Source organism: Stegostoma tigrinum, chromosome 10 (genome assembly GCF_030684315.1).
Source record: "Stegostoma tigrinum isolate sSteTig4 chromosome 10, sSteTig4.hap1, whole genome shotgun sequence".
Lineage (NCBI taxonomy): Eukaryota > Metazoa > Chordata > Chondrichthyes > Orectolobiformes > Stegostomatidae > Stegostoma > Stegostoma tigrinum.
Window position 1 is genome coordinate 7,711,369 of NC_081363.1, and position 13,020 is coordinate 7,724,388.

Sequence of the window (13,020 nt, forward strand, 5' to 3'; positions counted from 1 at the left end):
ATCTCACCGAAATTTATAGAATACTAAGAGATATGATGTTTCAATTAGTAGGAGAGACTATGACCTAAAGGCACAGCTGCAGAGTGAGGGAATGACTCTTTAGACCTGAGATGAGAGGGAATTTTTCAGCCAAAGGGTGGTGAATCTGTGGTACTCATTGCCACAGAAGGCCATAGAAGCCAAGTCACTGACCATATTTAAGACAGAGATAGATTCTTGATTCATAAGGGGATCAAGGATTATGGGGAAAAGGCAACAGTATGGGGTTGAGAAGCTTATCTGCCATGATCAAATGGTGGAGCAGACCCAACGGGCTGAAGGCCTAATTCCGCTCCTCTATCTTATGGCCCCTCATCCACCACGGTAGCGGTGTGTAACACTCACAAGGTGCACTGCACAAACTTGATAAGCTTCCTGTCATAGAATATTCCAAATCCACAAACCCAACCTCCATCTAGAGAGACAAGGTCAACAGTTACATGGGAACACCTGCGGGTTCCTTCGAAGTCACTCACCATCTTGACTTGGAAATTTACCATCTTTCTTTCATGATTCCAGGTAAAAGCCTGGAACTCACTTCCTTACCAAATTGGGGGTGTACCTACAACACATGAACTATGACATGTTAACAAGATGGGATGTGTATGGCAATAGATTGAATAATAAATGCCACACCCAAGAATGAATATCGGAAATAATCATTTAACTGAATAGTTTTTGAGAATGTTTAGCACAGAGACTACGCAGTCATTCAGAGATTTGTGAACAAAAATACAAGAAAATAAAATCACTACTATTTTTTAAAAATAGCAAACCAATGGGGAAAGTGCAGGGGAATGGGACAAAGCACATAGGGAACTATACAGATGTATGGGGTTAAATAGCCTCCTTTTCAGCTTCAGATTTGTATTACTGTATTACTTCATAAATGTTCTGCTTTTGCTCCTCCTAAGGTGACTATTTTTCAGTGAAGATGAATTCAAAGTAAAACGAGCACAGAGGTTTGAAATCACAAACTCAGGACTTTACGAAAAACATTTATTCGACGGATCATTTCAAGGTTGTGTTGAACGATGGTTAACTGCTCTGTCGACCATAGTATCCACCAGATCCTGTTTCCCACTGTCTACATTGGGGTCTTCATCATTGGGCTCCCAACTAATCTCCTGTCCCTGTATCACAGCTACCTACAGATCAGGAAGAAGAATGAGCTGGGAATCTACCTCTGCAATCTGACCATCTCAGACCTGCTGTACCTCCTTTCCTTACCTTTGTGGATTCAGTACATGCTGCAACATGACGACTGGCAATATTCCCGGGAACTTTGCATCTTCAGTGGTCTGCTCCTCTACCAGAATATCTACATCAGCATTGGCTTCCTCTGCTTCATTGCCATTAATCGCTTCCTCGTCGTGGCTTACCCTCTGAAATTTAAATTCATACACAGCAGGAAGGCTGCTTTGATCATCAGTATTCTCATCTGGCTCAAGGAGATAGCTGTCTGCACCATTTATATGGGCTCCAAGGTTCTCAGTGAAGATGAGGGGAATGACACTCTGTGTTTTGAACATTATCCTCTGCGTCAAAAGGACAGATATTTAAATATTTACAAACTTTCAATTGGTTTCAGCCTCCCTTTGATTTTATTAATCTACTCTTATTATAAAGTGTTGAGGGTTGTCCACAAAGTGCGTGGTGTTCAAGAAGACCAGAAATTAAGAATTAAAAAATTGGTATCTGGGACAATTATCATTTTCCTGGCTTGCTTTGCTCCTTATCACATTTTCCTGATGGTTCGAACGATATTCGAGTATGACTGTCCCTTTGCTGACAGTATTTTTGAGGTTTACCATGTTGGGCTCCTGCTGATGAGTTTAAACTGTGTAGCTGATCCCATCTTGTACTGTTTCGTATCTCCGAGTTCACAGGGCTGGTTAGCAAGTTTCCTAGATCCTGTTATCAAGGTTCTTCCTTGCAGAACAAGTGAACTAACCGTGTCTCCAACAGCTCCAATCAAATCAACAGTTATGAATAAAACTGAAATAACACAGTAAGAATGTGGAAAGCAGGATCGTATGTAATGGGTGATGGATTTAGGGAATTCATTTACGAGTACAGCTCATAAACTGTGAATTATATTCCTTCAAGCATTGGACAGTATGATTAATCTAATTGAGGTGCATGCAGCACTTCACTAATATGTAGACAGAAAATATCTTCCCTGGTGAGGTAACCCAATGCTACTTTTAAGGCTGTCTTCTGATATTTTCAGAGCCAATTTTCACCCAAGTGGTAAAAGCAAAGCACTGCCTTGCCAGCAATCTGAAATAAAATAAATAAAAATGAAATAAAACAGAAAATGTTGGAGGAACTCAGCAGGTCTGGCCACATCCATGAAAAGCGAGATAGTGTTTTGAGAACCCAAAACAAGAGTCATATCAGATTCAAAATATTAATTCCGTTCCTCTCTCACCACAGATGCTGTCAGACCTGCTCATTTTCTCCAGCACTTTGCATTTTTATTTCAGTCCAAATGGTAACAAAAATTTGAAATTCTTATTTCTGATGTTACATGTGAATTGGGTTTTTATGGCTCCTACTAATGAATTGTCCAGTAAGTACATCAATAGATATGGCTCCACTTGACTGGTAGAGCTAGCTTGATTGATTGAATGGATCACTGTTGTTTTTGTATTTGATTACTGAACATAAGGAAATAGTGAATTAGATCATAACGTTTGTCAACTTTTTGTGAACTCTTGGACTTGTAAATGAAATCACCTGCATCCAATATCTTCCACTCCTTTCCTGAAAGGAAGAATTTGTATTTCTGTAGTACCTTTAAAGACTTCAAGACATCTCCACTTAACATCCGAAAGTATAAAGATGAAAATGCACAAAACTATAGAAGACAGTCCCACAGACTGTAATGACCAGAAGAATACGAACAGAAATAAGTCATTGAATCTGCCCTGCCATTCAAGCAAATCATGGCTGATCTGATAATCCTCACCTCCACTTTCCTGCCTTAACCCCATAATTCTCATTCCCTTGCTCATTTAAATTTGTCTATCAGCCTTCTTCATGATCCAGCTTGATAGCCCTCTGCGGTAAATAATTCCACAGATTCCCTATCCATTAATAGAAGAAGTTCCCCCTTAGCTCTGTCTTAAATGTGTGACCCTCTCTCTGAGATTATGCCCTCTGGACCTAGTCATTCCCACCAGGGGAAAAGAAACTTTCCATATCTACCCTGACAAGTCCACTAAGAATCTTGCATGTTTCAATAAGATTACCCCTAACTCTTCTAAATTCCAACACTGATGTAGGATCTGCACACAATACTCTAGCAAATATTTAAAGCATAATCTTATTGGTCTTAAACTCTATAAGGTACAATATATAGACAAAGCAGCAGAATTCAGCTATTTGGCCCATCAAGTCTGCTCCTCCATTCAACCATGGCTGATATGTTTCTTATCCCCATTCTCTTGCCTTCCCCCCATGACCCTTGATCCCTTTACTAATCAAGAACCTATTTATCTCTGTCTTAAATACATGAAATACCTTGACTTCCACTGCCCTCTGAGGAAATGAGTTCCACAGTAAGTATTCCATGTACCTTCTCAATGACTTTATCCATCTGCCCTGATACTTTAAGGGACCAGTAGACACCAAGGTCCCTCTGACTCTCTGTACTTTGCAGGGTCCTACCTTTCATTATATATTCCCTTCAAGCATCCACTATCATTTGTGCAAGACAGTTCCATACATTCACCACCCTCCCTCTGTAGAGATTCTCCCTAACATCTCTACTGAAATATCTGGCTCTAAATTTCAGACTATACCCCACAGTTCCAGAATCCTCAACCACAGGAAATAGGTTACCTTCATCTACTCTGGCTTTTCCCATAACTACCTTGAAGACTTTGATAAAGTCACCCTTTAACTTCCTAAATTCTCAAGTAAATAGGTGTAATTTGTTTAATCTCTACCCATAACCTGATCTCAATCTTGAAAATGTCACTACCAGTTATGTCTCTGGAATTACGGCAACCTTACTAAAAGGCCTCTCGATTTTTATAGTCCATCACCCTTGCAATAAAAGCAGCACTCCATTAACATTTCAAGTTACTTGTTAATCATTTTGTAATCGGAAGAGCAATCACAACATAGAACTGTACAGCACAGGAACAGGCCCTTTAGCCCACCATGTCTTTGTCATTCTAAATTAATCCCATCTGGCTGCATGTGGTCAAGATCCTCTATTCTCTACCTGTTCAAGTATAAATGCCTCTTAAATATTGCTGTATTAATTGCTTTTACCACCTCCCCGGCAGCGCATCCCAGGTGTCTACCACTCTCTGTGCAAAAAACTCGCCTTGCATATCTCCCTTAAACTTTCCTCCATTCATGTTAAACCTACACTCACTAGTCATCTGCCATCCACTCCACCAAGCTAACAATGCTTCTTTTGGAATCCCACACTATGCTCCTCACAGTGGCCCTTTGAATTTTAGAAGAGATGGTATTAAGTTTTCGGTTAGGACTACAAGTAAGAAGAAATGTGTTCAAGATGATTTATAAATTAATTTAGAGCTTTGAAAGAATGGGATCTGATGAAGGGTCTAGGCCCGAAACGTCAGCTTTTATGCTCCGGAGATGCTGCTTGGCCTGCTGTGTTCATCCAGCTTCACACTTTATCATTTTAGTAGCTTCAGTTAGAAGCAAAATTTCAGTAGATTTTCTGGTAAAGATTGTGCTTGAATTGCATCTATCAGCAATAAATTAGCTTAGAGTAGCTATTCTGATGGAGATCGAGATGACTAGACTTCAGATAAGGATTGAATTTGGATTACAGTTTTGGAGAAGAAATTTGAGATGGATTTGAGTTTTGAATTTAGACTGGGATAGTGTTAATGTTTTTGGTAAAGATTTAGAATAATATGAAAATTCCAATTAAAGATGTTGAGGTTGGTTGGTTCGCCAAGCTGGTTTGTTGTTCCACAGACATTTCATTACCATGCTTGGTAACATCCTCGGTGCAGCCTCTGATGAAGCTCTGATGAACCCACCTGGTTTTTAAACTCTGGGGTCTGTTGCGATGGATTGCCTCACTTCCAGGTTTCCTCTGTAGTAGAGTGTATACGGGGTCGCGTTCAATGTGTTTATTAATAGCATGCTTCATGGAGTGCCATACTTGCAGGAATTCTCATGCGTGTCTCTGCCAAGCCTGTCCCAGGATCTTGGTGTTGTCCCAGTCGAAGTGGCAGTTCTCTTGTCCATGTGGATTAAGATGAGTGAGTATTGGTCATGTCTTTTTGTAGCCAGTTGGTGTGCATGTACTCTTGTTGTTAGTTTCCTTCTTGTTTGCCCAATGTAGTGTTTCTCGCAGTCTCTGCAGGGGATCTTGTAGATGACATTGGTCCTGTCCATGGTGGGGAGTGAGCACTTGTTATAGGGTTGACGTGGGGTTGTGTGCCTCTCTGATGCCTGGTGGTCGTAGGAGTCTTGTGGTGAGTTCTGACGTATTCCTGATGTAGGGTAGTGTGATGAGTATGTCGGGCCGTGGAGAATCTTTCTGATGCTGTTCCTGTAGGCATCTTCTGACTCCACCACAACGGACCCCACAGTTTAAAAACCAGGCGGGAAAATACACCGATGCTTCATCAGAGGCTGCATTGAGGATGTTACCAGGCAGGGTAGCAACTGCGGAACAAAAAACCAGCTCAGTGAGCCAACCAACCTCAACACCCACAACCTGAGTTACAGATCTTTTCCAAAACCTTAGATTCTAGTTAAAGATTATGACAGATTTAGAATTTTTCAGTAGATTGGATAGAATTTGATTCTAGTAAAATATATAGACAGAAGTTGAACTCCTTGCAGAAAATGGGACGGGATTAGAGCTTCAGGTAAAAACTGGGTAAGATAACAATACAGATTTATAAGAACATAAAATGTGAGGCTGGATGAACACAGCAGGCCAAGCAGCATCTCAGGAGCACAAAAGCTGACGTTTCGGGCCTAGACCCTTCATCAGAGAGGGGGATGGGGGGAGGGAACTGGAATAAATAAGGAGAGAGGGGGAGGCGGACCGAAGATGGAGAGTAAAGAAGATAGGTGGAGAGGGTGTAGGTGGGGAGGTAGGAAGGGGATAGGTCAGTCCAGGGAAGACGGACAGGTCAAGGAGGTGGGATGAGGTTAGTAGGTAGCTGGGGGTGCGGCTTGGGGTGGGAGGAAGGGATGGGTGAGAGGAAGAACCGGTTAGGGAGGCAGAGACAGGTTGGACTGGTTTTGGGATGCAGTGGGTGGGGGGGAAGAGCTGGGCTGGTTGTGTGGTGCAGTGGGGGGAGGGGATGCACTGGGCTGGTTTAGGGATGCAGTAGGGGAAGGGGAGATTTTGAAACTGGTGAAGTCCACATTGATACCATATGGCTGCAGGGTTCCCAGGCGGAATATGAGTTGCTGTTCCTGCAACCTTCGGGTGGCATCATTGTGGCAGTGCAGGAGGCCCATGATGGACATGTCATCAAGAGAATGGGAGGGGGAGTGGAAATGGTTTGCGACTGGGAGGTGCAGTTGTTTGTTGCGAACTGAGCGGAGGTGTTCTGCAAAGCGGTCTCCAAGCCTCCGCTTGGTTTCCCCAATGTAGAGGATTTATAAGAACATCCAGTTTCTAATTGTAATACTTCTTTATCATGTGTCTTTTCACGCAAATTGTTTAGGTCCCTGAGATTACAGTCTCCTAGTTTTCCTTTGTCCTTTATTTCTGTGTATAGTTTGGGATTAAAGGCAAAACAAGTTACAAATGCTCAAAGTGCTATTTATCTTTTCTTTATCTGAGGACCAGTGTGTGCTAGGCTAACATTTATTGCCCATCCCTAACCTTCCTTGAGATGGTGGTGGTTAAGTCCTCTCTTGAACCATGGCTGTCCACATGATATAGTTACATCCTCATCACCGTTAAAGTGAAATTCCAGGAAATAGACCCTATGCTAAAGAAATAGTAAGGTACAGTATGTGGATATTGATGTCACTAGTGTCAACATTTATTGAGACAGAATAAACATCTTCTACTATTGTTCTTTAACCACTTTATTTGTCAGTTCTATATCTAACAACCTCTCAGAAAAGGATAAATACACCAAGATTTTGATCTCATGACACTGAGCAGGAATTATACAGGGTTTCTTCTTCCCAATTCATTGCTGGGATATGAGCATTATTTGGTGGGTCAGTATTTATTGCTTATCCTTAGTTGCCTTTGAGAAAACGGTGGTGAGTTGCCTTCTTGAACTACCCTTGTCCATTTTGTGTTGATCGACCCAAAAGGCCGTTTGTCAAAATATCACGGAGCCGAAAGCTCATGTTATGTTAACCCAAAATCCAATCAAAATATTTAGAAAAAAACATAGCTTTTAAAGATATGTGAAATTCTTTCTAAGTACTACAGTCATTTATGGGTTTTCTTTTGCTTCTGCATAGCCAAACATATTACAGCAAATGCAAGACATAACTAAACCTCAAATGTTTTTCAACCTATTGGGGCTATCAGAATGGGTGGGGGCAGTATCTTCCAGTGTTTCCCTGCAAAGACTCATCGCAGTATGTATGGTTAAAATTATGAATTTGATGTAAACTGTGAGGTTTATATTTTAATTTGATTTATTGTAAATTTTAGTTTTTGGCTTTTGACTTTGTAACCTGTGGGTTTTGTGTGTGTCTGAATTGAATAATTAACTTGTAAATATTTGCATCATCAATAATGAATTTTTGTTTACCTTTGATTGCTTTGTGACCCAGAAAAATAAACAGTGGGGCCTCAAGGTTTGTTAGAGACTGCTGGAAGTAGATTTTTTTTCAAGCTTGAGCTTTCTTAAAGTTAACAGAAACATGCATCTTAAAGGAGGATTTCTTGGCTTCAGTTTTAGATCTACATGCATTTGGAAGCAAATGGACTGATTAGCGACAGACAGCATGGTTTTGTGCAGAGAGGGTCGTGCCTCCCTAACCTGATCAAGTTTTTTGAGGAGGTGATGAAGATGATTGATGAGGAAAAAGCAGTTGATGTTGTCTACATGGAATTCAGTCAAGCCTGTGACAGGTCCCTCATGGCAGACTGGTACAAAAGGTGAAGTCACACGGTATCAGGGGTGAGCTGGCAAGAACTGGCTTAGTCATAAGAGACAGAGGGTAGCAGTGTAAGGGTGCTTTTCAGAATGGAGGGCTGTGACTGGCTGTGTTCTACAGGGATCAGTGCTGGGACCTCTGCTATTCATGATCTACATAAGTGATTTGAAGGAAAACAACTGGCCTAATCAGTATGTTTGCGGACAGTACAAAGATTGGTGGAGTTGTGGATAGTGAGAATGATTGTCAGAGGATACAGCAGGATATAGACCATTGGGAGGCATAAGTAGAAAAATGGCAGGTGAAATTTAATCCCAACAAATGTGAGGTGATGCATTTTGGAAGGTCAAGTACAGATGGAAACTATACAGTGAATGGCAAGAACCCTTACAAGTATTGATATGCAGAGGGATCTGGGTGTGCAGGTCCACAGGTCAATGAAGATGGCAGCACAGGTAAACAAAGTAATAAAAAAGGTTTATGGCATGCTTGCCTTCATTGGAAGGGACGTTGAGTATAACGAAAGACAAGTTATGTTGCAGCTTTATAGAGCTTTAGTTAGGCCACACTTGGAATATTGCATACAATGCTGGTCACCACACTATCAGATGGATGTGGATGCTTTGGACAGGGTACAGAAAATGTTTACCAGGATATTGCCAGCTATGAAGAAAGGCTGGATAGACTGGATTTGTATTCACTGGGACACAGGAGGTCAAGGAGCAATCTGATAGAAGTTTATAAAATTGTGAATGGCATGGATAGTGTGGTAAGTATGAGGCCTTTTCCCAGGGTGGAGAGGTCAATTTCTAGGGGACACATGTTTAAGGTGTGGATGGAGGAGGGGAGTTTAAAAGAGATGTGCAAGGCAAGTTTTTAACACAAAGGCTGGTGAGTGCCTGGAATGCACTGCCAGAGGAGGTGGTGGAAGCAGACACAATAGCAGCTTTCATGAAACACCGGGGCGAATACATCAATATGTAAGGAATGGAGGGATATGGAGGAATATGAAGACAGATTTAGTATGGAAGGACAAAATGTGTTGGTGCAGGCTTAGATGGCCAAAGGGCCTGTTCCTGTACTGCATTGTTTTTTATTTTTGAGTTTTGAGCAGCCCTGTAAAGTCCTGAGAAGGGAAGGATATCATGAACTAGGTTATTTTAGACTGCAGAGATAATGTGAATCCAGGACCAGGAGAGTTAGGATAAAACCCTTACTTTAATCTAAGTACATTTAAGCTCAGGTGTATAATAACTCCAGGAGAAGATATCTGTAGTTGCAATCTAAAAGTCAAAGTCACAGGAGACTTGAATCTATCCAGGTGGCATATATAGGGATTTGGACTTCTACCAGTAGTGCTTTGGATATTGTACTAGAGCTGTGTTTTTGGGTCCTGCACAACATCTGCATTTTTCTTTAATTTATGAAGGAGGGTTTGGGGATAAATGTAATTGTAATTTTGCTGTACATTTAAAATCCTTGAATTTGTATTATAAGTAGGTAGTCTGGGGAATTCTACTGAATCTTCATTTCTGTTGTTAACAAACATTTGTTTTATTGTTAAAGCACAATCAAAAGCATTGGATGTTTATGATTCAGCAAGATACCACTTCGGTAAAACAAAATCAGATCAACAAGCCAGGTTTCTGTCTGGGATCCAACGTTACCAGTAATAACATGAGTGAGAATCATAACATAGAGTTCTTATCCAAGTTCCAAAATAGTCAAGTCGCATGAATTACTGAGGCAAAATAAAATGCTGAATGGTACTGGCACAATTATCTACAGCCACAAACACTGGAATAATCTGCTTTCAAGGAAAGTCTTGTATTAAATCTGCAAGCAAAAATGGAAGTGCAACATAGTCATGGAAAGACAATGTAACAAAAAAAAATCCTTAGATTGTTTGGAATAGTTAATTAAATGTTAATTTCCTTATAAACTCTTGAAACATTCTAAACAAAAATCACCTTGCCTCCAGTTTTTTCTCCCTTTTTTGGAATAAAGAATTTTTATAAAATCCCATTTTTATAAAATATCATTTGCAACATCAGTGCTTCATAAATGTACTTTCTGAAATATGCTTACTGGTACATTACCAGGAAACATGGCAACCAACCTCTGCACATTAATGCTCACAAACAGCAATGAGATGGTGGTCAGATAATTATTTTTAGCAATGGTAAGTTAAAGAATGTTAGAGTGGCATCTAGCCTGAAAACATTTAGTTCTGCCACCATATCTGATGTTATTGTGGTGCTTTAAAGAGCAGGGCCTTTTTCAACCTTAGCAATTTGCTAAACTTTAAACTCCACCTATGGATGGAGGTGGGGGGGGAGGGAGTGTCTATCAGATGATTATGCCAGGCATGTCCTGTTTTGTTCCAATAGCTCACTGCAAAGTTTCAACAAATGATTTGGTGTTCACAGCATGGAATTGTAACAAGATCTAAAATACTCCAATCACAGAAATCTGTGCCCTCACTGTCTCAAGAAAGTTGTTAGTCTTCAAAGCAAAACGTGCACAATTGATATAGTTGAGGAATAAATGACACAGACACTTGTTCTAAGGCCAAAAATGGGGCGCAGAAGTGAAAATGCCTAAAAGCACATCAAAAATCTAGAAATTATATTATATTATAACTTATCTGTTGTGGAAATATAACTACATTGATCAACATAGAGGATGTGATGGAGAAATGTATCTTCTTTGTAAACTCTAATACCTTTCTAAGAAGCAAATCACCATGCCCCAAATTGTCTTCCATATATGTAGCATATTTACACCCTCAGGACTCCACAACTTTACTGCAAAAATGTAATTTTTGTCTTCTACTCACTGTTATAATGTAAGAAAGTGTGTCAGGTTATCTTCACACAGTAATGTCTCACAAACAGCAATGAGACAATGATCAGAGATAATATTTTCCAATCACTGTTCGCTAAAGATAAATCACTTGTTTGTGAGTCGTATGTTTTAGATACAGTGATATCAGTGTTTTTCTCTGAAATCATTTCATTCCATTACCACGTTTGATATCCACAAGCTACTTTAAGATGGAACTTTTTGGTTTTAGCTACTCTCCAAACTTGAAGATCCACCATCTATGATAAATATAAATTCAAGTTGTGACCAAATGATTTAGTTACCCATAGTTTTGCAATCAATACTGACTTCAATATTTTATTGTGTGTTACAAAGAATTAAGTCCTCTTTCTCCCTTTTAGTCTAAAATTGTACTCAGATATGGATATAATAAGGACAACATTTTTGCAGAAAAGATTGGTTGGGTGGGTAGAGCAGTGACAAATGGAATTCAATCCTGAGAAGTGAGAGGTAATGCACTTGAAAAGTGCTAACAAGACGAGGGTTTACATGATGAATGGTAGGACCATGGAATCTATTGAAATCAGAGGCATCTTGGTGTGTCTATCCACATCCCTGAAGGTAGCAAGGCAGTAAGATAATATGGTTAAGAAGGCATATGGGATACTTGACTTTCTTAGCTGAGGCACAGAATACAACAGCAGGGGCGCTATGCTATAACCGTATAAAATGCTGGTTAGGCCACAACTGAAGTACTGCATGCAGTTCTGGTCACCACAGTATAGGAAGCATGTGATTGCACTATGAAGCGTACAGAGGAGATTTACCCCGGATGCTGCCTGGCATGGAGAGTTTGACCTATGAAGGAAGTTTGAATAGGCTGGTGTTCATTTCCCTGGAACAGCAAAAGTTGACAAAGCTTGTGCCCAAAATTATAAAATACTCTAGTGAGAGGAATATTTCCTAAGCTTGGCCTTTCTTCTTCATTAATTTTTACAGTGTTCAGAGATAAAATGAATATGCAAAAGAACAATTACCTAAAGAATAAGATTAGAAACAAGTAACACATTCTCTGGGATAACCTATTCTGTGGGAGGAAAATATTGTATTCTTGAAATAAAATTGGAAATACAATACAACCATGAAATTAATCGAAAGTTTAACTACATTACCACCTACCTGTCATGAAACAATTATTACATGAATTAATGCAAACTTAACTGGAAGTTGCTTAGTTAAAAGGTTGGCATTAATGTATGAGTTCTATTTTGAACTTTCCTATCTTTGTGCATCAGGTTGATTTTCCCAGAGTGATTTCCAGCAGCTGTATGATCATAGAGGAGTGTGTATCATGGAAGAGCAAGCCATCCACTTCCATTCCTAGATTCCCAGTTTTTCCACTTCGAATTCCATGTTTCACCAACAACTCCAGCAGCTTTTCTTCCTGAGGCCAGATAAAAAGATTGATTACACAACCAAGATGTTATAGGCTTCTGGAAGGACTGAAAAGACTCGCCTCCTTATTCCAGAAAGGAGAGGGTAGTTTGATAGATGTCTTTATAAGCAGATGTGGAAAAAATAATTTCACTTATGGGATTGAACAAAACTAGAAGCCATAAGTATTAGACAGTGATTAATAAATCCATAACGGGAAGTCAGAAAAATGTCTTTACCCAGTAGTTGAAATGTGTACCTTGCTACTAGGGAAAGTAATTAAAGAAACAATTTAAATGCATAAATGAAGGAGAAAGGAAAAGGAGGGTAAAAGATACTATAAAAGGAGTGGGAGGAGACTCATATGGAGCCTAAACACTGGTATATGTGGTGCATATACTATTTAGGCTGAATGGCCTGCTTCTCTGCTGTAAATTTGATGCAAATTTCAGCATATAACAAGCAAAGAGTACAACATTAAGTTAACAAGAATCAATTCCTATGTCTAGTGTGCCCTTGGCAGTGCGTAAAATTATGACAGAGAGTAGCTTTTCCTCTACAATTATATATCAGAGGCTTTCACTAAAGAAACCGGTTGATGTGGTGTATATGGATTTCAGCAAGGCG

The 13,020-nt window shown here is 39.9% G+C and overlaps 2 protein-coding genes across 19 annotated transcripts in view; one reads left to right on the forward strand and one right to left on the reverse strand.

The window, feature by feature from the left end:
- LOC125455898 (ovarian cancer G-protein coupled receptor 1-like) overlaps positions 1 to 5,949 on the forward strand; it is a 27,262-nt gene extending 21,313 nt beyond the window's left edge. For all 6 annotated transcript variants that reach the window (XM_059648951.1, XM_048538430.2, XM_059648952.1 and 3 more), the window contains one exon: positions 954 to 5,949. In XM_059648951.1, the coding sequence (XP_059504934.1) occupies positions 1,074 to 2,054 (981 nt within the window). In that variant the 5' untranslated portion in view covers positions 954 to 1,073 and the 3' untranslated portion in view covers positions 2,055 to 5,949. The remainder of the gene's footprint in view (positions 1 to 953) is intronic.
- Positions 5,950 to 9,662: 3,713 nt separating this feature from the next.
- Positions 9,663 to 13,020, reverse strand: part of dglucy (D-glutamate cyclase) — a 106,995-nt gene continuing 103,637 nt past the window's right edge. For all 13 annotated transcript variants that reach the window (XM_048537775.2, XM_048537770.2, XM_048537772.2 and 10 more), the window contains one exon: positions 9,663 to 12,403. In XM_048537775.2, the coding sequence (XP_048393732.1) occupies positions 12,251 to 12,403 (153 nt within the window). In that variant the 3' untranslated portion in view covers positions 9,663 to 12,250. The remainder of the gene's footprint in view (positions 12,404 to 13,020) is intronic.